The 26,379-nt window shown below is 48.7% G+C and overlaps 1 protein-coding gene across 2 annotated transcripts in view; it reads left to right on the top strand.

Moving 5' to 3' along the window:
• Nucleotides 1–26,379, top strand: part of ANKRD33B (ankyrin repeat domain 33B) — a 99,203-nt gene that overhangs the window by 54,318 nt on the left and 18,506 nt on the right. For both annotated transcript variants that reach the window (XM_070357715.1, XM_070357714.1), the window contains exon 2: nt 6,329–6,458. In XM_070357715.1, coding sequence (XP_070213816.1) covers nt 6,329–6,458 — 130 coding nt within the window. The remainder of the gene's footprint in view (nt 1–6,328; nt 6,459–26,379) is intronic.

Here is a 26,379-nt window from a genome sequence, read left to right as displayed (position 1 = left end):
GGCCACGGTCTGGGGTTGCCACTGTACCTCTCCTTCTAGCTTCCTGTAAGGGGTACCAAGATGCTCCAGACGAAACAGAGTTTGTGTGTGTGTATTAGTTGCTCAGTTGTGTCCGACTGTTTGGGACCCCATGGACTGTAGCTCACCAGGCTCCTCTGTCCATGGAATTCTCCAGGCAAGAATATTGGAGTAGGTAGCGATTCCCTTCTCCAGGGGATCTTCCCAACACAGGGATTGAACCTGGGTCTCGTGCATTGCAGGCAGATTCTTTACCATCTGAGCTACCAGGGAAGCCCCCCAAAGAGTTTAAGTTATAGCTAAATGCTAGTTTTAAAAATACAAATGTCAGATATTTGGGACAGATTCCCAGAAAATAGGAGAAAAAGGCAATGATTTTTTGTTGTTGTTGCTTTGGGTTTGTTTTAAAATAATTGTATTTGTTTTTGACCGTGCAGAGTCTTCTTGCTGTGCAGGCTTTTTCCTGTTGCGGTGAGCGGGGGCTGCTCTCCAGTTGTGGTCCGCAGCCTTCTCACTGCAGTGACTTCTCTTGTTGTGAAGCACGGGCTCTGGCATCCACAGGCTTCAACAGTTGCCCACCTGGGCTCTAGAGCACGGGCCTGATAGTTGCTCCGTGGTGAGCGGGATCTTCCTGGACCAGGGATCGAACCCGTGTCTCCTGCATTGGCAGGCAGATTCTGTACTTCTGAGCCACCAGGGAAGTCCCAGCTAATGATTTTTAATATTGTGGAAGTTTCTGTGGAGACTAGAGCTACTACTTCTGTGTTCAGCACCATTTTATCCTGAGCCCTTATATTTCGTTATCTGTGTTTTTTTCTGATAATCTTCACTTCTGACTTAAGGTTATGCTAAGAGTTCCAAGGCCATTCTCAGGAGGGGCCTATGTACATTTGGGGAAGGCTTACCTTAAGGGCTGGAAGGGTCGTGATTCTAGAAAAGACCCTTCTTGTTGGGGTAGAAGAGTGGGGGTGAGGATGATTCGAAAGAATCAAGAACTTCAGGAACCCTGGGGAGCATTTCTCTATTCATTACTTGCCAAAAGAAATTCTTCCTTTTAATATGGAATTCTTTTTTTTTTTTTTCCTTTTGGCCACACCACCACATGGCTTCTGGGATCTTAGTTCCCAGACTAGGGATTGAACCTGAGCCCTCCCCAGTGAAAGTGTGGCTTCTTAACCACTGGACCGCCAGAGAACTCCCCAAATCTTACCTAAGCGTTGGATGGCAGGATTAGCAAAGGCAGATGTCCTTTCAGATGTTTCTGAAGCACAGGTTTGCAATATATATTTAAAAAAAAAACAAACTTTCAAAATAACTCTTTCCTTTAATCCAGAAATACTACTTCTAAGAATGTCTCTTGAGGAAAATAAGAAATGATATGCACACAGCCTCAGCTCTAGGAATTTTCATGGCAGGTTTGACTCATAATAGTGAAAAATGGGAAACAATCTCAAGAGTCCAAGAGTAGAAATCCATTAAATTACTAAGATTCTGCCATATGTATAATGTCCCACAGCCGCTGGAAATGTTGACACACAGGTACTTTTGTTACTGTGTATTTCTGACAAACATACAGCAAATAGTCTTGTGTTTTGGTTTACATTTTTTTTTTTAAGTATGTGTGTGATTGTGTGTCTGGACTGAAAACTTTTTTTTTCTAATCTATATTTTTGGATTTTTTTTTTCCTGTGGTTAATCTGAACTTCTTATGGAATTATATAAAAAGGAAGTGGCTATATTTTGTACAACATGCCTCATTTGTAAGTCAGGAGGAGATTGTAGAATATTTGAGAAATACTATCATCCAAAGAAGTTCAAGGGGAGTCTCACGTCTTCTGGGCCATTGCAGAGAGTTGACAGGTTAGCTGGTGGGATGGAGGTGTTGGTAGCAGTGAACTCTGGTTATCAGAGACAGAGAAAGCTTGTAAGTTAGAGCCTGGCTGGGCTGACTCCATGCTCCTTTCTCCTTTAAATTAAATTATTGTGAAATATTTCATCCTATAGATAGAATGACCTGTTTCAAAGAATGCATAAGCAAGAAGGAATGAAATAGCCTTTACTGTAGTCACAGAATTATACAGCTCATTTGGCTGCAGTATGAATGTCAGCATTAAAGAATCAATAGTGTTCTTTAAAACTTCAAAAATTGTAATGCTTGACATTTAGTATAGTATATTGGGAGAGCAACTTGGAGCCTTATTGAAATAGGCAGGGGGGTTGCTCACCTCTTCTCCTCATTCCATGAAAAAATACATTCTTATTAAAAATCTGGTACAAATAACAATTACTGAAGCCCGAGGGCCCTAGAGCAGGTGCTCCACAACAAGGGAAGCCCCTGCAGTGAACAGCCTGGGCACCGCCACTAGAGAGGAGTCCCCGCCCACCGCCACTGGAGCAAAGTCCCCGCCCACCAGCACTGGAGAGGAGTCCGCCACTGGAGAGAGGAGCGGAGTCCCGCCCACCGCACTGGAGAGCCCGCCAACTGGAGTCCCGCCACGGCCTGGAGGAGTCCCCGCCCGCCACTGGAGAGGAGTCCCGCCAAAGAGTCCCCGCCCACCGGCACTGGAGAGGGGTCCCCGCCCACCGCCACTGGAGCAAAGTCCCCGCCCACCGCCACTGGAGCAAAGTCCCCGCCCACCGCCACTAGAGATGAGTCCCCGCCACCGCCGCTAGAGAAAGCCCCAGTGTCAGCAAAGAAAAAAAAAAAAAATCTGGTAAAAAGAGCTGGGCCACCTGGGGTTGTCCTAAACTTCAGCTTTGCATCCCCAAGCGCTGGTGGGTGCGGCTGGCAAGGCTCAGTCACCTGCTCATTCACTCCTGATTTCTAACTCTGGGGTTTATTTTGGGATCTCACTGAATCCTTTGTTGCAAAGTGCCTTGATCACCTTTGGCCGCTGTAAGGAAACATCATAAAATAGGTTTTTGTGACCCCATGGACCATACCATCCATGAAATTCCCCAGGCCAGAATATTGGAATGGGTAGCCTTTCCCTTCTCCAGGCGATCTTCCCAACCCAGGGATCGAACCCACGTCTCCCGCATTTCAGGCAGATTCCTTACCAGCTGAGCCACAAGGGAAGCCCGACAACAGGAAGCTTAACAACAGGAATTTATTTCTCAGGGTTCTGGAGGCTAGAAATCTGTGGTCAGGGTGCCGGCACGTGGGGCTTTTGTCCTGATCCTGGTGCACAGTGACCACCTGCATTTTCGTCTGTCCAGCATCTGCAGGAGTCCCTTGTGGGGTCTTTTTTTCTCATGCCAAGCATGTGGATTTCTCTGACACCAAATCCATGTTGTTTTTCTACACCAGTTCTCTAGTTCTCCAACCTCAGCAGGGTGTCCAACAGTCCAATTCAATTCTGACACTGTCTAGAGTCAGTGGGGACCCGTGGGTTCAGGGCTCAGTCCCACAAGGCCGCCCCCACCTCAGATGCAAGTCGCAAGAATCAGGGGCCTCCTTCTGACTGACTGGCTATAAATTTAGGGGTTCCCACAGCCCTTCCTCGGGTTCAGTAATTTGTGAGAATGACTCACACAACTTGAGAAAGTGCTTTAAGTCCCACTGCGTGTGTGCTCAGTTGCTCAGTTGTGTCTGACTCTGTGCGACCCCATGGACTGTAGCCCGCCAGGCTCCTCTGTCCATGGGATTTCCCAGGCAAGCATACTGGAGTGGGTTGCCATGTCCTCCTCCAGGGGATCTTCCTGACCCAGGGACCGAACGTGATTCTCTTGCATCGGCAGGTGGATTCGTTACCGCTGAGTCACCAGGGAAGCCCCTTAAGTCCTATTACTGCTTTATTATAAAGGCTGCAATCGGGAACAGAAGCACAGATGGAAGAGAAGCACCAGGTGTGGGGGCAGGGTTGTGGGACGTGCTTACCCTCTCTAGGAGCTCCCCCTCCCAGCACCGCGAAGTGTTCACCAATGCAGAAGCTCTCTGCACCCTGTTGTTTCAAATGTTACGGGGGTTTCATTAAGTAGGCATGGTCTGTACAGCTGTTGAATCATTAGTGATTGGTCTCAGTTTTCAATCCTTCTCTACTCCACCCCAGAGATAGGAGTGGGTATGTGGGGGGAGCAGTGGAACTAACAGATCAACCTTTCTAAGCTTTCTAGAAACCAGCTCCAACCTGAAGCCACCTGGCACCCACCTCCACCGTGAGTCATCTCATCAGCATACAAAAACTGAATTCCAAGGGCCTTAGGAGCTGTGTGTGTGGCTGAGGGGAATGGGAACACCACACCCCTGACTCTCCACTCTTAAGTCAGTCAATTCAGTCACTCAGTCGTGTCTGACTCTTCATGACCCCATGGACTGCAGCACGCCAGGCCTCCCTGTCCATTACCAACTCCTGGAGCTTGCTCAAACTCATGTCCATTGAATCGGTGATGCCATCCAACCATCTCATCCTCTGTCGTCCCCTTCTCCTCCTGCCTTCAATCTTTCCCAGCATCAGGGTCTTTTCTAATGAGTCAGTTCTTTGCATCAGGTGGCCAAAGGATTGGAGCTTCAGCTTCAGCATCAGTCCTTCCAATGAATATTCAGGACTGATTTCCTTTAGGATGGACTGGTTGGATCTCCTTGCAGTCCAAGGGACTCTCAAGAGTCTTCTCCAACACCACAGTTCAAAAGCATCAATTCTTCAGCGCTCAGCTTTCTTTACAGTCCAACTCTCACATCCATACATGACCACTGGAAAAACCATAGCCTTGACGAGACGGACCTTTGTTGGCAAAGTAATGTCTCTGCTTTTTAATATGCTGTCTAGGTTGGTCAAAGCTTTTCTTCCAAGGAGCAATCATCTTTTAATTTCATGGATTAAATGAAAGTGATTTGATTTTAATCAAATCTGCAGTGATTTTGGAGCCCAAGAAAATAAAGTCTCTCACTGTTTGCATTGTTTCCCCATCTATTTGCCATGAATTGATAGGACTGGATCCCATGATCTTAGTTTTCTGAGTTTGAGTTTTAAGGCAACTTTTTCAGTCTTTTCTTTCACTTTCATCAAGAGGCTCTTTAGTTCTTCACTTTCTGTCATAAGGGTTGGTGTCATCATATCTCAACCATCATATCTGAGGTTATTGATATTTCTCCCAGCAATCTTGATTCTCGCTTGTGCTTCATCCAGCCTGGGATTTCGCATGATATACTCTGCATATAAGTTAAATAAGCAGGGTGACAATATACAGGTTTGATGTATTCCTTTCCCGATTGGGAACCAGTCTGTTGTTCCATGTCCAGTTCTAACTGTTGCTTCTTGACCTGCATACAGATTTCTCAGGAGGCAGGTCAGGTGGTCTGGTACTCCCATTTCTTTAAGAAGTTTCCACAGTTTGTTGTGATGCACCCAAAGGCTTTGGCGAAGTCAGTAAAACAGAAAACTGTTACTACTTGAATAGAAAACTCTGTTGATTTCTACCCAACAGCCAGAATTTAATGCAGGTAATTGACAGCGGACTGCCCCAATCACTCCCCATCTCACTGAGAGCAAACTCTAGTGTTGCCCTGACCACTGAGACCACCTGTGGTCAGCAACCTGCAGGCTTGTCCCTGGGTGGCCAGACCTGGCCCTCTGTCTGCACCTTCCCCCTCCACGTCCCCTTGGCATCTTCTTCCACCTCCTCTGTCCATAGCCAATGTCCCGTCTCAGTGAACCCTCCCCTGCACAGTGGGCCCTGGTCTCACAACCTCCCTGACCCGAGGAGTCTACTTTATAACACATTCACGTCTTAGGTCTGTAGCGGATGCCTTTTCCTCCGGTTAGAATGGAATGCAAATTATTGATATCTGGCAACTCTGCAAGGAAGTAAGAGACTTCCGTTTGGCAGGCTTCCCCAGCTTCTGGAGCTGGATGAGAAATAAATCTATCAACATAGGTGGGATCGTGATAAAGGCAAGAAATAGTTAAATGCAAGACATTTTATAAATAAATATTTAAGCATAATGAGAGCCAGTTTTCTCACTGTTGACAAAGGGAATTGCATTCATGGCAAGGAAGAAAAACTAGAAAGAACCCAGTGAGGTTGGGTTAAAATCAGTTGTTGATATGAATGTAAAAACAAACAACAGCAACAACAAAGAATGGAATGCAAGTGCCCTGAGGGCAGGGCATACCCGAAAGTGTCTGGGCACAGCGCTCCGCACACATGTGAGAACAGACCATGGCCGGCTGCTCCAGCTGGATGCTGAGAACCGAAACTGGGTCCTTGACCTCTCACCCCTGCTCGCCCCGCCCACTGGGATGCTGGCAGGGTCTGCGGTGATGATACTCGCTCTGCCCTTCTGACCTACTTCCCTCTTCATTTCTAGACCGGCCTTATTGTCGCCTGCTACCACGGCTTTGTGGATACTGTGGTGATCTTAGCAGAGTGCCCCCATGTTGATGTCAACTGGCAGGACAGCGAGGGGAACACGGCCCTCATCACGGCTGCCCAGGCAGGTAAGACCGAGCTTCACCTTCCCTCCCCAGAGCCCGCGAGGTCGGACCAGGGCCCCCAGGCCGTGGGGGGCCTGCACTTGACCTCAGCTCCTGAGACTGGTGTTGCACGTGTGTCACTGATCAGAGGTCATGCTTTACTGCTGAGAAGGACAGGAAAGGGTCGAGGGTGGGTGCATTCTGTTTGTGCATTTGGGAAGGTGTGTTGCTGAGTCCACGCCTGCACTGCTGTCTGCAGGACAGGACAGTCAGTCCGGAGACAAGGGGTTGGAGCAAGGAATAGTGACTTTATTCAAAAAGCCAGAAGACCGAGGAGATGGTGGACGAGGGCCCCCAAAGAACCATCTTACCTGAGGTAGAATTCAGGCTTCATTTTTACTAAAAGGGGAGAGGGGTGTGTGTGGCTGGTCACTTACAACCTTCTTGGTGCTAGAATCCTCTGTTCTTGTGGCTGTCTGAGCAGGTCTGGTCACAAGGTTCCTGTAAATCTCCACCAGGACAATTGTTATTTTCTGCTCTGCCACCCTTAATCTCTATATGAATGGAAACGTGTTACACTTTTAAAGGTCAGAGCCTTGAGAATGGGCCGTCCTGTACAGTTCAGGCCTAGGCAGCATTGTCTTACAAAAGGTGGAGATCCAGCATGACTAAGCACAGGCCTTGGAGCACAGGGGTTGCGGTGAAAGGAATAGATCCAGTATGGAGTCAGGTCTGTTCTCTGTTACAAGTGCAGTTTACCCGCTGGTGCGGGACTCAGTGTGGGGCGGAATTAGCTCTGCAACTGCCCAAAGCCTTTGAACGTGAAACTGTACAGGACACCCAACTTCCACGTCAGCTCTCCTAGAGCCTAACACCCCACCAGTGCTCGGAGACCCAGGGTCCGAAAGATGCTGGTGAACTCATGAGTGGGAGAGACCCTAGTGACAGTTAATGTATAAAATGTGGACACATTTAGGAGATAACTTTGCACTTTGCCTGGAGATGTAGAGAAAAACCAGGGGCTTCTTGCTGAGAGGGTGTTAGCATGACAAGGTGGGGCTTGTTAGTGAGAGCACCTTGTAAAGGGTAAACATCCTTCCTGCCCAGGATTTTTATCTCTAGAGGTGATCCTTACACCAGCATTGCCAAGCGAACTGTGCACAGCTCTCCGATTTGGAACTGGACTCGGACATTCCTGGTGGCTCAGATAGATGGTAAAGAATCTGGCTGCACTGCAGGAGATCTGGGTTCGATCCCTGGATGAGAAGATCCCCTGGAGGAGGGGATGGCAACCCACTCTAGTGTTCTTGCTTGGAGAATCCCCATTGACAGAGGAGCCTGGTAGGCTACAGTCCATGGGGTCACAAAGTGTCCGACAGGACTGAGCAACTTAACTTTAACATTGTGAGACGAACATGAAACTATGCTTGTTCCTTCAGACCCACGCTTTATTTGTAACTGTAGCATTAACTGGGTTTGTAATTGACCGCTTTCAAAATTCTTGGCTTTCAAAATTCTATCTATTGCATCACTTGGGTTCTCAGCTTCCAGGAGAGAAATTGCTTCAGGCTGAGTTCAGAAGAAAGGGCGTTTGTCTATGAAAGGAATGTGGGCCACTATTTAGTGTTGCTGAGTGTTACTGAGAGCTGCAGAGAACTGGAGTCAGGGCCGGAAGCTGCAGAAAATGCCCCGGAGCAGACTGCATGTCGATTCTGGAAAGGGAACTTCTGTGGGGGCCACCCGAGGCGGACCCTGCTATCCCACCCTGCATCACCGACTCCCATGTCTAAGCCTGCCTGAGTGGCTGATCTTGGAGCTCGGGCGAAGCAGAGACTCAGTGTCCTGCCGTTTCATCCTTTTAACGGGAAGTTGTCTGAGCACACCTGCTTTTCAATCAAGACGCCTAAGGTGGAAAACCACCAGAGTCAGCCAGGTGTTTCGACTGTGCTCATTCACACCTGTCCGCGTGAAGCCTTCCCTCATATGGAGGCACTCCAGACTCTGAAAGCCCAGGTGCAAAAGAGTAAAAGGATTTTGTGAGAAGCGTTCAGTGACCGAGGCCTTATCACTGCTTAACTGCCCACTGACCAAGGACCAAGGCAGGGACCAGGGGTAGTGAAGTGAAGGGCGTTTCTGCCCTTGAGTAATTGTCCAGCTCAATAGCCATCTGATGGGGCTCTGATGGAAGGTGTGTCCGGAGATGTGGGGTGAGAACACCCCATCTAGCCTGGTGCTTTGGGACTGGGGTCATGGAGGAGGGGGCCTGTGCTGGGCATTGCAGAAGTCAGAGGCAGGCAGTGCCTGTTCGAACACCATAAAGCCCGGGGACCCAGAGGGAGCTGGCTCATCTTAGGAAGGGCAAGGACTGCACGCCTCTAGGATGGTGGAAGAAGTGGCCCCATGAGGAAGCAGGACCAGGTGATCAAGGGTCTAGATCCAAGGTGAGGAGGTGCACTTGGGTGGCATGAGGCTGGGTGGGTGGTGACGGGGGCGAGATGACCCTGGTGGACACGGAGTCCTTGTCACAGAGCAGAGAAGAAACACAGGCCGTGTGGCAGAAAGCTCAGGTCCCAGGGGTTGAGATGTAGGCCACAGGGGGAGAGGTGGGTCTGGGCTGGCTTTCAGCCCTTCTGGACGGTGGGTGATGCCAACTCAAAGAGGTGTGCGTGAAAGGGTAGGTCATGAAGGGACGCACAAAAGGAGAAACACCATCTCCACTTGGGTCCCAGGCCTTTGAAATGCTGAGCCATCTAGGTAAGCGGTCTCCACGGCCGGTGGAGAGTGTGGAGTGCCAGGCTCCAGTTCCCTCTGGGATTGCCACAGGTTGGCAGGCATCTCTGGGCAGCGGGGCCATGGCATGGACTGGAGCCCAAGTCTCATCCTAGAGTATGAGAACGAACAGGAAGAAGAGGTTACTTAGTGATTTGCAAGAGCTCTTTGTGTGTGTAAGGGTATTAGTGGTGCCTATGCTATCAATACCCATGAGGCCCTTTCTGAATTCTTGCCTATTTGAAAATATTTTTATTTTGTAGTCACACAGAAAATAACAACTTGCCGTTTTCCTGTTTAAAAAAAAAAAAAAGGACCGTGTTGCAGAGGAGCAATCCGAGTGCAGCCTGATTTTTGTCTTTGTGACACCCTGATGTGTCTTAAACTGTGATGATGCCTGCCCCCCATCCTTGACAGGGCACAGAACCCAACCAACCACCGCCAACAAAAAAACCCGAAAACAGCCATACCGTGTATTTCCATTCCTTCTCTCTTTGTTTGACTCATGTTAGGCATATTTTTATTTTCGGGAACACTTTCTTGTTACTTCTTTGAACACTGCATCAGCCTTGTTTTATTTTTTCTTTCCGGGATTCCCTCTTAGGTGTAGCTTAGATCCTCCTCTCTAAACTCTTTGTCATCATTGTTTTTTCTTTTCTCTTCTTTACTCTTAACATCTTTGGAAATGCTCCACATGACTTCATTAGTTTGTTTTAACACTATTCGTTGGGTTGTTGTTGTTCAGTCGCTCAGCTGTGTCCAGGTTCTTTGCAATCCCATGGACTACAGCACACCAGGCCTCCCTGTCTTTCAGTATCTCCCAGAGTTTGCTCAAACTCATGTAGTTTTTTCTTTATGAGCATACTAATGTCTTAGTCCATTTGGGCTGCTATTAACAGAATCACCATACATTAGGAGCTTAAACAGCAGAAATTTATTTCTCACAGTTTTGGAGGCTGGAAGTCCAGGGTCAAGGTGCTGGGCCACTTGGTTCCTGGGGAGGCCTCTCTTCCTGGCTTGCACGTGGCATCTCCCTGCTATGTCCTTGCATGGCAGAGAGAGGAGATCCAGGGGTCTCGTGTCTCCTCGTGTAAGGACACCAGTCCTGTTGGATCGGGGCCCCACCCATATGACCTCATTTAACCTTAAGTTACCTGCACAAAACCTCCATCTCCAAGTACAGACACAGTGGGGACTGGGGTTTCAACATAGGAATTTGGAAGAATACAAAGTTCGATTATCTTTACGCAGGGCTCGTGCTTCTCTGACTGGTTTATTTAAGTCAAAGATGACATGGCTAGTGGGAAGCTACTGTACAACACACGGAGCTCAGCTCGGTGCTCTGTGATGACCTAGAGGGGTGAGATGGGGCCTCGTGAGAAGGAGGCTTAAGAGGGAGGGGATATATGTATACATAGAGTTGATTCACTCTGTCGTACAGCAGAAACTAACACTACATTGTAAAGCCATTATCCTCCAATAAAAAAACAATAAATTAAAAAGATGATGGCGTAGGTCCTTTCAAGGTTAGAGAGAGGCCCAGCAAAAAGAGAAGAAAAGGGCTCCGTGTGTTTTCCAGGCTCTGGGTCTGAGCCTGGGACCTAGAGGGAGAAACCCAGGCAGGCTGGGGTCAGTCACCCCAGCTGCTCCTCTCCCTGGGCTGCAGGCGTGAAACCCCAGCTGCTCCCCGCCCTGGGCTGCAGGTGTGGGACCCCAGCTGCTCCCCGCCCTGGGCTGCAGGCGTGGGGTGGGCCAGCAGCCTGTGCCATCATGGTTGAATGTCCCCTGCCCCCTGCCTGGTGTCATCTCTGCAGCAGTAGGAGCTGGGTGTGGGAGCACCACGGGCTTGGCTCATGTGCCTGGGGGTTGGAAACGGCATCAGTGGCTCTCCATGCATCTCTGTAGCCCCTCTTTCTCTGGGGACACTGGTGGAGCCCCCAGAGGTCTCATACCTGTACATTACAGGTCAAATACCTGTAATGCCCTGTCCTTGCCTGCAACCTGCTTCTGTCTCCACTGCATTTGACAGAAATTCCTTCCAGGAATTCTGGCCAGTGGATGGTGTCTTTCTGTGGTTTCTGGTACAGATAAGTCTTCTGCCCGTTGCTTTTGTGGGAAGTGGAGACAGGGGGCAGACTCCTGTGTTCATGGACTTCCTGCTCTGCCCTCAAGAGAGCTGGTGGTCCCTGGTGGAGCCTCCCCTCCAAAAAGCTTAGACTGCAGAGCAGCTGGTGGGACGCAGATGGCTGGGGTGTGTTGAAGTGTGCAGGTACCAGCGGTGGGGGTGTGGGGGGTTGGGACTGCTACCCAGACTGGGTCATGCCGGAGGAGGCTGGCAACGTGGCGGCCCTCCTGGTGCTTTCTCCACGGAGCCCTGCCGATGTTCTGATAAGCTGATTGTAAAATATAGTAGATAATGTTTGGAAAATAAAACACACAAGCAATTAAAGTTAAGGGTGAAAATCACTTAGCTCCTCACTGCCAGGTCTTTCCGTTTTTACTTTCTGGAGGGAACCATTGTTAACGATTGGACGTGTCGATGGATTCTGTTTATCTTCTTTTAGAAACAAAACGTAATGTATTTCCTCTTTTTCCTGGCTTCCACAGCCCTTGACCTATTTAACTGATTTGTTCATGCTCTGTATGGACTTCCCTCCCCCTGGCACGGTGTCCGCTCCCTCCACTGGGGCCCTGACCCACCCAGGCCTACAGGGAGCCTCCTGGCTCTGCCCACCAAGGTTTGGCACTGAATTGTTTGGGAGCAGGGAAGGGTGGAGTGTAGTTTTTGTGCTATTCAGTTCAGTTCAATCGCTCAGTCATGTCCGACTGTTTGCGACCCCATGGACTGCAGCACACGAGGCCTCCCTGTTCATCACCAACTCCTGAAGCTTGCTCAAACTCACATCCATCGAGTCGGTGATGTCACCCAATCATCTCATCCTCTGCCGTGCTATATTTTAAAGAAAACAGTGTTTCCTTCTTTATCTTAATTGCCTCCATGTGAGGACATGATTTTTCCCGAATATATTGATACAGCTGGGGATGATGACTTGCTGCCCTCCTCCCTGAGAGTATCATGACCTCGGAGCACAGAGCTTGGTTGTCAGACTTGAGCTTGTTTCTGAACCGAACTTGGGTCCGCTTGCCAGCACACAGTAAAGCCAACCTCCTGACCCTGGGTTGTGGTGAAGGAACGGGCAGCATTTATTGCCGGTGCCAAGTAAAGAATCCAGGCAGGTAGTGCTCCAAAGGCTGCAACTCCTTGCAGGCTTTCAGGGAGGGGTTTTTAAAGACAGGATGAGGAAGAGGGGTTTCGGGTGTCTGATCAGCTTGTGAACATTCTGCTGATTGGCTGGTGGTGAGATAACTGGAAGTCAACCTCATCAACCTCTAGTTCCAAGCGGTCTGGGGTCTCGTGCTTCTGGGCAGCATACACTTAAGTTCTTCCACCTGGCGGGGCTTTCAGTGTCTGCAAAACAGCTCAGAGGACGTGGCTCAGAATATCACCTGTGGCCCTTGAGAAGGAACTGAAGGTCCTTGACTTTATTTAATGGCTAAACTATTACTCATTTGTTTTGCTTGACTGTTCTCCTTTATTTCTGCATTTTCTCACTACTCTGATTAAATTTATTCTTTGGAACTTCACTTTCATGCATTGGAGAAGGAAATGGCAACCCACTCCAGTGTTCTTGCCTGGAGAATCCCAGGGATGGGGAAGCCTGGTGGGCCGCTGTCTATGGGGTCACACAGAGTCGGACACGACTGAAGCGACTCAGCAGCAGCAGCAGCAGGAGGCTAACTTTTTTTTTTTTTGTACAAAGAAGAGGCTGGCAGAGGATGTGGTCGGGGTGGGGGTGTCTGTCCTGGGAAGGCCCCGGAGGATCCTGCTCAGTTACAAGCTGAATCATCATAATCCATAGGTGGATAATCTGTGTTTTAACCCAGATGGCTGGACCCAGTCCCCAGAGTTTTGGATTGTGTAGGTCTGGGACTTCCCAGGTGGCTCAATGGTAAAGAATCTACCTGACAATGCAGGAGACTCGGGTTCAAGTTCTGGGTCGGGAAATCCCCTGGAGCAGAAGACGGCGACCCACTCCAGGATTCTTGCCTGGAAAATCCCATGGACAGAGGAGTTTGGCGAGCTGTCGTCTGTGGGGTCACAAAGAGTCGGAAACGACTTAGTAAACAGCAGCAAGGCCTGGGGTGAGACGCGCAGTGTGTGTTTCAGCGAGTTCCCAGGTGAGGCTGGTGCTTCAGGGCTGGGGACCTCACTTTGGGAACTGGAGTGTCACAGGTTCCCATACAGAATGGTGGCCCAGGCGCCTGTCAGCGGGCCTCGGAGCTGGGGCTGGAGTGGTTCACGGAGCCGGGTGAGATGTTATCACAGGGACACAGCCATCACTAGATCACAGCGAGGATAAAGGACAGCAGTTGAGAGCTTCTGTTACGACTTTCACGTACTGATATTTTAACCAAAGAGGCTGTTTGCAATTTTAGTGGATAGAATCAAATGATGCCCCGTTTTAATCCAATTCTATAACCAGCTTTATTTATTTGATGATTTCTTACTACCAAAAAACATATAGTAATAAGTGCTTATGGTGAAAAATCACTACAGAAGTATTGTTTTAAAAAATCATTAGAAATTTCCCAGGACTCTCCTGGTGGTCCGGTGGCTAAGACTCTGCACTCCCAGTACAAGGGGGTCTGGGTTCGATCCCCGGTCAGGGAACTAGATCCCACATGCTGCAACTAAGACCTGGTCCAGCCAAATAAACAAAATAAATATTTTAAAAAACTGTTTTAAAAAAATAAAAGAATTGTCCCTTCTCTCTCTCCCCAGGTCTCTCATTGACTGGCTGCATTCCAGCTGGTTACTTTGCCAGAACTCAGTCTCTCCTTTTCAAACACAAAGCGTGTGCAGGCACCTTTTATTTACTTGGATGGGGCAATTCTGTAGAGACTTGATTTTAATTGTTTTCACTCAGTAGACCTAGGAGATCTTTCTGCATGGACCAGTGGACACGAGATTTGCCTGGTTCCTACAGCACACACCTGAGTGATGGTGTGTTCACGTCCGTGTCCCTGGCGTCCAGTAACTGAGAAAGTCAGTCAACTGTGGCTCATCTTTCTATACAAGATCTTCTTTTAAAACATATTTATCCAGCAGTCACTTCATGTCCAATGGCTGTGTTAAGTGCTGGGTCTACAGGGGCAGTCAAGGGCCCACGTAACCCCATCTCCTGAATTTAAAGTCTCATGCTCGAGGGTTTCTGAATTAGCCGGTTACAGACAACGCCAGAGTGCAGCCGTTCGTGTCGGGGTCAGGGCTGGTGGGATGTGAGGGGGACAGTTTGGAGCGGGGGGCTTGTACCCGCCAACATCCTGGTGGTACAGTAGAGCAGCAGGTGCACTCAGAGGCTAAACCGAGCAAAGGTTAAGGGGACTGTGAGTGGAGATGGGGCCCGAGCTCAGGGAAGGGTCCTGGGGGCGGGGGAGAGGGGAGGGCTGCCCCCAGGAGCTGGGGCCTGGGTCACCTGAACCCCCTAGCTAGAAGGCAGGCGGGGACCAGAAGCACGTCCCCTCTGGCACCTTCCACAGGGCCCCTGCTAAGTCACACCCGAGACTTCAGGGCTAAGGGACCCCGCAGGTGTGGTTTGTGGAGGTCAGAGCAGGGCGGAGAAGGAAAGAGGGGAAATGTACGCACAGATTCTTAGAACTCAATCGCTTCATCAAAGGACCGGCACGTTTTCAACCTGTCCGTTTACGGAGCCCCTGCCAAGTGGCTTTCTGTTGTTGTTGTTGTTGGCCTTGCCACAGGGCCTGTGGGATCTTAGTTCCCCGACCAGGGACTGAACAGGCGGCCCCGGCAGTGGAAGTGTGGAGTCTTAACCACTGGGCCACCAGGGAAGGCCCTACCAAGTGGCTTTTAGGAGAAGCTGTGCCAGTTTCAACTTCCCAGCATGTCCCCCAGGGCTGAGAACGCGTCAGCTCAAATGGACTTCGCTTACTGTTTGCACTTGTGTGTGTGTGTTAGCGCTCAGTCGTTTCCGACTCTTTGCAACCTCATGAACTATAGCCCACCAGGCTCCTCTGTCCATGGGGATTCTCCAGGCAAGAATACTGGAGTGGGTTGCCGTCTCCTTCTCCAGGGGATCTTCCCATTCCAGGGATTGAACCCAGGCCTCCCTCATTGCAGACGGAGTCGTTACCGTCTGAGGCACAGGTGCAGTTGCGTTTCTGTGATTTTTACTGGCGCCTAGGATAGGACACGACTGAAGTGACTTAGCAGCAGCAGCAGCAGGATCTGCTCTGGCTTTTGGGTGCAGTCTCCTGAGTGTCCAACGAAACAAGCTTCCACGATGAGAAAACGGCCTTCTCTTGCAACATGACCTGTCTGAAGGCAACAGTTGGGAGTGAAGGGTGGTTGCTTCATTTTGTGGTGTTGTGTTGTCAGGACCTGGGCCCGGCTTCTCAGAAATTCTTGACCTTTTCCCTCTGGGCTCAAGATGGCCTGGCAGCTCCAAGCAGCGTGGCTTCACGTTACAGCATAGGAAGCTTCGGGAAGGAGCAAGTCCCAGTCCATGTTCTGTTCTCTGAGATGGGAGAGCATTTCCAGAAGCCTCCAGCACAGCTTTGGTTACAGCTGTCAGGCTTGCCTCACACGCCCGGCCCTGACCAAACAAGTCACTGGCCAGGGCGGTGCAGTGACCCCAGTTGACTTGACCTGGTCAGCGTTGGCCCCACCGAATCTGTGTGGTTAAGGAAGACTGGGAAGTGACCACACGTTTGTATTATTTGATATCACAGCTGTGTATCTTGGCTGAGAGTCAGGAGCCCGGCCTCGGAGTGTAAATTAGGATGCAAATGCCTGATCTGCCTGTCCGGTGTTCTCTTCAAAGCCTAACCTCCTCGAGTTCTGCAGAATCAGGATACAGCTGAGGGACTTCCCTGGTGGTCTAGTGGTTAAGACTTTGCCTTCCAATGCAAAGGATGGGGGTTCAATCCCTGGTCGGGAAGCTTAGATCCCCTATGCATTGTGGCCGTGGTCAAAAAACCAAAACACAAAACAGAAGCAATATTATAACAAATTCAATAAAGGCTTTTTAAAAAATGGTTCACATAAAAAATAAAATGTAAAAGAAAAACACAACTGAACCTGAATTAGGCTTTTTCTATGGTGAAAATGTATGAAAATAAAGCCTCCAAGAATCCCTAAATATCAGTAATACCAGTAATTTTAACCTCTACCAGACTTGCCCGAACAAAAATATAAAGTGAGATAATGGAAGGAATGAATTACATCCCGGAGGGTGGCTTTGTTTATTGTTCAGGCACTTGATCTCGTCCAACTCTTTGCAACCCCATGGACTGCAGCATGCCAGGCTTCCCTGTCCTCCACTATCTCTGGAAGTTTGCTCAAACTCATGTCCATTAAGTCAATGGTGTCATGCAACCATCTCATCCTCTGTCATCCCCTTCTCCTCAGGCCTTCAATCTTTCTAAAGCATCAGGGTCTTTTCCACTGAGTCGGCTTTTTGCATCAGGTGGCCAAAATATTGGATGGCTTTAGGTGTTTCCTTTTCCTGTTTCTTGTTCCCCTTTAACAGAACGGCAGAAGTAAGATGAAATCAGAAAACCACAGGGGTCTTCTGAACTGGTGATAATATCAAGTTGATTCAGCACACATAGCCTCTGGTGCATCCCTGAAGCCTGTTATTCCTTGAACATATCTTTAAAGTTCTGCAGGAAATGCACTGAGAGCCAGTCTGGCATTATTTTTTAACTTCTTTATTTGGTATTTTTGCCTGTGCTGGGTCTTCATTGCAATGTGCTGACTTTTCTCTAGTTGCAGAGAGTGGGGACTGCTTTCTAGCTGTGGTGAGCAGGCTTCTCATTGCAGTCACGTCTCTTGTGGAGCACAGGCTCTAGGGCTCCTGGGCTTCAGTAGTTGTGATTCCCAGGCTTAAAGAGTGTGATCTAAGTAGTTGTGGTGCATGGGCTTAGTTGCTCCATGGCATGTGGGATCTTCTTGGACCAGGGATCGAACCTATGTCTCCTGCATTGACAGGTGGATTCTTTACCACCGAGTCAATGGCAACCCACTCCAGTATTCTTGCTGGAAACTCCCAAGGACAGAGGAGCCTGCAGGCTACAGTCCATGGTGTTGCAAAGAGTCAGACACAACTGAGCAGCTAACCCCAAAGAAGCCCTTCATGACATTCTTCATGTCACTTGCTGCTGGAGACAGGAGGCTTCAGGCAGCGGCCGGGGGCTCAGGCTGCCCGTGTGTGTTCTGACTTGTGAACTGGATCTGGGGAGGGCCCCACTTTCGAGGAGAATGTATGACTTGGCCTGAGCCGGGGATAAACGCCTCTTCATTGTATTTATCTTATTTTATTATCACTACACCCGATCATGATTTGAGTCTGACTTCACTGTGATTTTTATGGATTTTTGAAGTGTTTTGCTTTTACTTGGTTTCTGTTTAAAATAAATTAGGGCTTGGCACATCTCTCAGGTTTCCTAGCACTGCCTTGCCTTTTCCCATAAACTCGTTTTCCGAGCCTTTCTGACCGTGCACAGCAATGCCACCTCCTTTGAAGCTGTTGGCCCTGCTCCCCAGTTAGAGAGGATGGTCCTGTTCCCCAGTTAGAGTGGATGGCCTGTGTGTGCTCCCCAGTTAGAGGATGGTCCTGCTCCCCAGTTAGAGAGGATGGTCCTGCTCCCCAGTTAGAGAGGATGGTCCTGCTCCCCAGTTAGAGAGGATGGTCCTGCTCCCCAGTTAGAGAGGATGGCCTGTGTGTGCTCCCCAGTTAGAGAGGATGGCCTGTGTGTGCTCCCCAGTTAGAGGATGGCCTGTGTGTGCTCCCCAGTTAGAGGATGGCCTGTGTGTGCTCCCCAGTTAGAGAGGATGGCCTGTGTGTGCTCCCCAGCTAGAGAGGATGGTCCTGTTCCCCAGTTAGAGGATGGCCTGTGTGTGCTCCCCAGCTAGAGAGGATGGCCTGTGTGTGCTCCCCAGTTAGAGGATGGCCTGTGTGTGCTCCCCAGTTAGAGGGGATGGCCTGTGTGTGCTCCCCAGCTAGAGAGGATGGTCCTGTTCCCCAGTTAGAGGATGGCCTGTGTGTGCTCCCCAGCTAGAGAGGACAGCCTGTGTGTGCTCCCCAGTTAGAGGATGGCCTGTGTGTGCTCCCCAGCTAGAGAGGATGGCCTGTGTGTGCTCCCCAGTTAGAGAGGATGGCCTGTGTGTGCTCCCCAGTTAGAGAGGATGGCCTGTGTGTGCTCCCCAGTTAGAGAGGATGGCCTGTGTGTGCTCCCCAGTTAGAGAGGATGGCCTGTGTGTGCTCCCTAGTTAGAGGGGATGGCCTGTGTGTGCTCCCCACTGCTGCTCCCACGTGCAGCCCCCCGCCCCCACTTCTGGATGGGAACAAAGAACCTGTCCTCTTCATTGGTGCTGCTGGAACCTGATATTTCCAATCAACAGTTCCCTCTACTGGCCTCATTTGGGAAATTCCATTCCGAGTACCTGCTGTCAGAGCAATCAAGTCTCGGTGTGTGCGTGCTGGGTCACATCCAACTCTTTGTGACCTTTTGGACTGTAGCCCGCTAGGCTCCTCTGTCCCTGAGATTTTTCAGGCAAGAATACTGGAGTGGATTGCTATTAGACAACCCTAATTTGGTAACGTTTTCCCATTTTTAGAGCAGCACGGGTTTATTGTCTGTTTCCTTTCCTTGAATGAAAGCATAAACAAGATTTTTAGCTTATAATTGGTACCGGTTACGTGTTGAATGAGTCAAAAATTATTAACTGTGATGGCCCTGTGGTCTTGATAATGTGTTTTTATGACTTGTGCTTAGTTGTTCAGTCATGTCTGATTCTTTGAGACCCTGTGGACTGCAGCCCGCCAGGCTCCTCTGTCCATGGGGATTCCCTAGGCAAGAATACTAGAGTGGGTTGCCATGACCTCCTTCAGGGGATCTTCCCAGCCCAGGGATTGAACTCAGGTCTCCTACCCTGCAGACAGATTCTTTACCAACAGAGCCACCAGGGACTTGAAAATTAGCAACTTTTTTGATACGTGAACATCTTTCAAGGGAGAAGTAGGAATCCTTCAGCTTTTTTACTTACTAAATATTTACCAAGTGTGCTGTCCATTGAAAGTTTTGGACTTGAGATCAGGGTCATGAGGGTTATGGTGGCTGTGGGAATCCATGGCCACATGGAAATGTGAACTGTGAGGCATCATGGTTTCGGTGCCTGATTCAATCTTGGGGGACGAGAGCTTCCATTGGAAGCAAAGGAAGAACATATCTGGCAGGGGGACTGCAAAGACCAGTAGATTAGAGAAAGCATGGCACACGGGTGAATGGAAAGAGAGTTGTGGTCTTCCCTGATGGCTCAGTGGTAAAGAATCTGCCTGCCAATGCAGGGGACTTGGGTTAGATCCCAGGTCGGGGAAGATCCCACGTGCTGCAGGGTGACTGAGTCCGAGCACTGCAACTACTGAGCCTGTGTTCTAGAGCCCAGGAGGTGCAACGAGAGAAGCCATCGGAATGAGAGACTCGTGCACTGCGGCTAGAGAGTAGCTCCTGCCTGCTGCAACTGGAGAGGAGCCCGAGCAGCAGTGAAGACCCAGCACAGCCAAATATATAAATAAATTACAATTTTAAAAAAGAGAGAGAGTTGTGTGATTACAGAGTCCATGCGTGCAAGAGCTGAGAATAAAGAGGGGATATAGGGAAGGAAAAATAACCTTCTCTCTACCCTACTGGATTCCCAAGTGAGACCCCTGTAATAAAAGACTAACAAGAGAGAACCAGACACCTATAAACACATGGACCTCATGTGTAAGTGGGGGACACCCAACTAAAGATGAGTAACTCAAGCTGGTGGCTCAGAACTCTGGCTTATATGTATCTTCCTTAAAGACAGAAGATGGAAATATATGCCATCTCCATATATTTATGGAGAAATACAGGACAGAGGAAAGCAGTTTTTTAATGTCTCATTACAAAGAAGAAAAATTGTACCCCTTTTTGGGTATGTGAATGAAATGATGGATGTTAGCTATACTTACTGTGGTAATATTTCACAATATATGGAAGTCAAATCATTATGCTGTACTCCTTAATTCAGCACAGTGCTAGATGTTAATTATATCAATAAAACCTGGGAAAATAAAAGAATAAAATAAGAAAATGTATGTCCTGCTTTTAGGCACATGGGGGAGGACAGGGAGCTTTTCTTGTATCTGCTTCTCTGTTGTCTTTGGCTCAAAATAATTCTTATGCCACAGTTGCATGTTTTGGGTGGTGTATTCTGCTACCCTTCAGAGAGCAGGGCTAGATAGAAAGAAGCTAGCTGGTTAAAGAGTCAAGAATTTATCTAAAGAGTAGAAAGCATGAGAGGGTTTAAGTAGTAGTTGTGTCGATTGGAAGAGTTTCTTGCTGATAGTGTAGAAAATGGAGCATAAATGGGACAAGTTTAGTTAGGAGAGGAGTGGACCCCAGGAAGGATATGGTGGTGGCTGCCATCCAGGTTAGAAGTGGGGATGGGGAAACACGGACAGGCTTGTAAGATGTTTAAGAGGTGGCTTTGGCAGAATTCCTCCATACTTGGATGTTGATGGGATAGGGGAGGGCTGAAGAGAAAGCCCAGACTTCTGGCTTGGGCACTTTGGTGGGTGATTGCTGATATTCATCATTGACAAAGAATGTGGATGGGAGGAGCAGGTTTGGAAGAAACATGTTTTGAATTTTATATGTTGAATTTGATTTGTTGGTGGAACGCCCAAGATGAAATATCCAGTAGATATATACTTAGGTAAGAAACTCAGGAAAATAGATTAGCTAGAGATAAGTGATCTGGAAGTTTTAGGATGATGACTTGATCCGTGAGGGTGGATAGGATCACCGAGGGAGGGTATATGAGATGAGAAGAAGGCTTAGTCATGCATCCGAGTAACAGTGGCATTTCAGAAAGCAGAGAACAGAAGAATTCACAAAGAAAATTGAGGGGTGGCCAGAGAGCTAGGAAGAAAATCAGAAGGGTGAGCTATCAGGACATTTGCAGAAAGTGTTGGATGGAGCAGACACGTGGTTAATGGCTATGGAAATGTCTAGTAAGGTGGGAACTGACTCATAACTGTCAGATTTTTGGTACAAGACAGTCATCGGGGAATGAAGGAAGATGGTTTCAGGAGGATTGGTGGGGGTGTAAGTAGCAATAGTGAGAGCAGGTGACTGGAATTCAGACTAAAAAGATGTCATATGATTGGCAGATGACTGGAGTGCAAAGACAGGGCCACAGGGATTATTGTTGATCATTGCAATGGACTGGATGTTTATGTCCCCCTCCAAATTCATATGTTGAATCCTAATCTCCATGGGATGGTAATACGAGATGGGGCTTTAGGGAGATAATTAGGTCATGAGGAGGGGATCATTCATGAATAGAATTAGTGCTCCATAAAAGAGACCCCAGAGAGCTTCCTTACCCCTTCTGCCATGTGAGAACACAATAGGACAACTATCTATGAATCGGGGAGTGGGCTCGGAAGTGGATTCTCACCAGAGAGAATCTGCTGGCACTTTGACCTTGAACTTCCCAGCCTCCAGCACTGTGAAAAAATAAATATTTCTTGTTTAAGCCATTCAGTCAATGGCAGTTTGTTACAGCAGCTTGAATGGACTAAGACAGTCGTGTATTTTAAGCCAGGAGATCCTTGAGCATGTGTACCAGCTTATTGCTGCATAACAGTCTCCAGCCCTAGTTTACCGTGTTTATAGTTGATGCGTCTGTGGATGGGCTGGGAGCCGGCTGATCTAGACGGCCTTGGCTCACGTGTCTGTGAGTGAGCCACACCCGTCTGCCTGGATTTCTCATCCTCTTCCTGGAACCATCACGTCATCTTGGGCACGTTCTCCTTAGGCAGATAGTCCTGCCAGCGTGTGTGTTTCGAGCTTCCACAGATGTCAAGTGGGCCAACCCTGTTTTCTTTGCCTGCACTGGGTGTTAACCTCTATGCTCAGGCTTTGTCTGCTGGTGGTGCGAGGGCTTCTCATGGTGGCGGCTTCTCTTGTGAGGCATGGGCTCTAGGGTGTGACGGCCTCAGTAGTTGTGACGCACGGGCATACTTGCCCCGCGGCGTGGGGGATCTTCCAGGACCAAGGATGGAACCCGTGTCCGCTGCATTGGCAGGCAGATTCTTAACCAGTGGGCCACCAGGGAAGTCCCAGTGTTCTTAACTGAAGAATGTTGAAGCCACATGGCAAAAGGTGAAAATTTAAGCCATAATACAGTCTGGTGGGAATGAATTTGCAAGGTGGGAGAGGTTGAAGAGAAAGAGGAAGTAATTTGTAGCGTGAATGTATTCTCCAGCAGTGGATGGGGAATGTCTTTAAAGCACTGGATGGGGAGGAGAGATTGGCATTTCAATAGGAGAAGAACCCTCCCCTCTTTTCTAGGAGGGATGTGGGGAAGTTTGGGGGTGATGGGGGGAAAGTAGAGGGAGTTCCCTTCTGTGGTTTCAGTTCCCTCTGTGAAGTAGGAGGTGCAGAGGGGTTTCCTGTAACAGTGGGAAAGTTTAGGGCTTTCCTGATGGCTCAGGGGTAAAGAATCCGCCTGCCAATGCAGGAGACACGGGTTTGATCCCTGGTCGGGGAAGATCCCGCATGCGGTGGAGCAACTAAACCTGCACACCACAAACTATTGAGCCTGTGCCCTGGAGCCAGGGAATCACAGCCCCGCCACAGCCACTGAAGCCCTCGCCCCTGGAGCCTGCACTCCGCGACAAGAAAAGCTGCCTCAAAGAGAAGCCCACTCACTGCAACTAGTGAGCAGCCCCAGCTCACCGCAATAGAGAAAAGCCCAGGTGGCAGCAGGCCCAGTAAAGCCAAACAATAAATAATTTAGAAAAAAATAAAAGAGAGTGGGAAAGTTTAAAATTCCCCACTTGGGGCTTGGGGTATCGTCACTCAATGGAAATCAAGGGTGGACATGATGCTTCTAAGAATGTATAGATATTAACCTTTTCTCTTTGAAACCATGGCAATGATCCAAAGGGAGCTTTGCTTTTCTTCCGCAACATAGACAGATAGGAAGTCAGACTTGGCCACCATGGACTTTTCCACCCTCGTGTACCCTCAGGGAAAACACCACTGGCCAACTAATCAACAACAGCAGCAATATCCAAAGTAGAGTCAGAACCCTGGGGCTGGGGTGTCTCCAGGAGTCACCTTTGGCTTTTCTGTTGTTTGGCTCAGCCCAACAATTACCGAGACGTGTCCATTCACTTCCTTCTGAGTCAGCATCTCCTCTCTACCCTCCTGTCCTGCTGAGGGTCCAACCACGTCTTCTCTGTCCATTGCACGCCCACCCATGAGCCCCCCTCCCCCTCCACTGGTGAGGCTTGTGTATGGCGTGGATAGGATCCGCACCTAGCAGCCGGATGAGAATCACTGTCCCTACCTTGCAGTCTATTGAGTGGCCCTTGCCTAGATTCCCCTTTCATAAGACAAACTTTTGATATTAGAATAGTTCAGACTTACAGAAAAGCTGCAAAGATTGTGCAGAGAATTCAGAACACCCCACACCTGGTTACCCCTGTGGTAGAATCTTACACTATTATGACACAAATTTTATTATCGAACAAAATAAACCCGTATCGATGCATCTTTATTATTAACTTAAGTCCATCTCTTAAAATTCAGACTTCCTCGTTTTTCCACCAAGGTACTTTTTCTGTTCCAAGATCCCGGCTAGGGTCCCACGTGATGTTTCGTTGTCGTGTCCCCTCAGGTTCCTCTTGGTGTGACAGTTCCTCAGATTTCGTGACCTTGACAGTCTGGGGAGTGCTTGTCTAGTAGTCTGCAGTGTGTGTGCTGAGTCACTTCAGTCATGCCTGACTCTGCGACCCTGCAGACTGTAGCCTGCCAGGTTCCTCTGTCCATGGGATTTCCGAGGCAAGAACACTGGGTGGTAGTAGTCTGTAGCGGGCGGGTCCCTCAATTTGTGTGTGTCTGTTGTTTTTTTCATGATTAGAGTGGAGTTGTGGGTTTTTCAAAGGAGCACCACAGTGCTAGTCTCATGATGTCCCATGAAGGGTTTTGTTTTTTTTTAAAGTGTTCAATGACACTAGTTATAGACGGTCAGGCTGACTTTGTTCAGAATCATCAGACAGGCGTGAGCACCATTGCAATGGGCAAGTGGGAATTTATAGCCACGGAGCAGAATGGCAGGGGAGGGGTCTGTGGATGGAAAATTACTAAGGCGGAAGGAACATCAGAGGGATTCTGGCTAAACCACCCTAGCAAGATTCTTGATGAAGATGGGCCGGGGTGATTGGATATCCCCTGCGGGGTGGTGGGGGATGAAGAACAGATCAGATACTAGAGTGGAGCAGGGGTGAGTTAACCAGAGTTCAATTGACTTACTAGCTGGGTTCTTGCTAAAGTGAGATTTTGCAAGGAAGAGCACAGATGCACCTGGGAGAAGGTTCAGGAGCCTGACTGAAGTTTGATCAGCAGAGAATCTTTGTCCATCCACCTCTGGACACGACTGTTGACCCCGATCACCAGGCTGAGGTCGTGTTGGCCAGACATCTCTCTTGGAAGATTACTACCCCCCCAACCATCTTCATAGTTTACTCTTCGGAGTGGAGTCTGTGCACAGCCCACGAGTGAAGGAGTGGGTTCTACTGTGTCACCTCCTTGGGACTGGAGCACGTGTATAAGTTATTTGGAGTTTTTCTGCCCAGAGATTTGTCTATTAGGCACTTTTTATACATACCTTGTCTCTCGTCATTTTCACCATCGTGAAGTTGATATTATCTCCGTTTTCCAGTTGTAGAAACAGATTCAGTGACATTGACTGACCTTTCCAAGGTCACCCGGATTTTAAGTGGCAGGCTCGAAGCTTGAACTTGGGTGTTCTCAGACCCAGCTCTCTTAAGTACTCAGTTCTCTGTCCACATGGCTACTTAGTCACCCCACTGAAGCTGAGTCATCAAGAATTAACTTACTCCCTGGGTCACTTATGCCCTGCTTTTAGGCAGGGTAAGGCTCACAGGGTCCATGGGAGGGGGTGTTTTTGAGCCGTGTGTGGTCAAAGTCCACTCTGAGGACTTCAGGGACCAAATCCTATTCCATATGGTCCATGGTGACTAGGCTCAAACTAGATTTTAATGTAAGACACATTCTGTTTTATAAGGAAGTTCAGTTCAGTCACTCAGTCATGTCTGACTCTTTGTGACCCCATGGACTGCAGCACGCCAGGCCTCCTTGTCCATCGCCAACTCCCAGAGCTTGCTCAAACTCATGTCCATCAAGTTGGTGATGCCATCCCACCATCTCATCCTCTGTCATCGCCTTCTCCTCCTACCTTCAATCTTTCCCAGCATCAGAGTCTTTCCCAAGGAGTCGGTTCTTCGCATTAGGTGGCCAAAGTATTGGAGCTTCAGCTTTAGCATAAGTCCTTCCAATGAATATTCAGGACTGATTTCCTTTAGGATGGACTGGTCGGATCTCCTTGCCGGGTTCTATTTAGTTACCTACCATCTATCCATCTATCTATGATCCATTCATCAATATATGTACCTACCTATCAGTCTGTCTGTCTTCCCTGTCTATCCATCTATCATCTATCTATTGCTTACCTATCTATCATCTGTCCCTGTATCTACTTACCTATCATCTATCTACCTACTTATCATCTGTCTATCTTTCTTACTCAAGGAGAAAGCTCCTTTTGGTTAATTGTCATCTTAAAGAAGGTTAACATTTATTCATTCTTAGCAGCATCAGGTCCATCTTCTGTTTCAGCTGAGTGAGGTTGTCTGTGCGATAAGAGGTACTGTTCTGTCATCCTGAGGAAGCCAGCGGGACCTGGGAGTGATTTCACGGGTCATGACAGCTTGAGTCCGAGTTGTCAGAACGCATGGGCTGCGTGTTGGTTTTTCCGATCTCTACATAACACACAGGACAGATCTATATAATGGACCGTTTGCTTTGTGGATCCTAGGTGTTCCTTCTCCCTGCCTGTTCAGAGCGTTTAGCATGTCAGTGCAAAGGACATCCTGCTGAAAATGCGTCCGACACACTCCTTCATGTTTTTTAGAAAAAATGGCTGTAAACAAATTGCAATTTGTTTCACTACGACCCTGGCTAAATCTAACTG

This window comes from Bos mutus, chromosome 20 (genome assembly GCF_027580195.1).
Source record: "Bos mutus isolate GX-2022 chromosome 20, NWIPB_WYAK_1.1, whole genome shotgun sequence".
NCBI lineage: Eukaryota > Metazoa > Chordata > Mammalia > Artiodactyla > Bovidae > Bos > Bos mutus.
The sequence above is the reverse complement of the archived record's forward strand: the minus strand, read 5'-3'. Positions and strand labels throughout refer to the sequence as shown.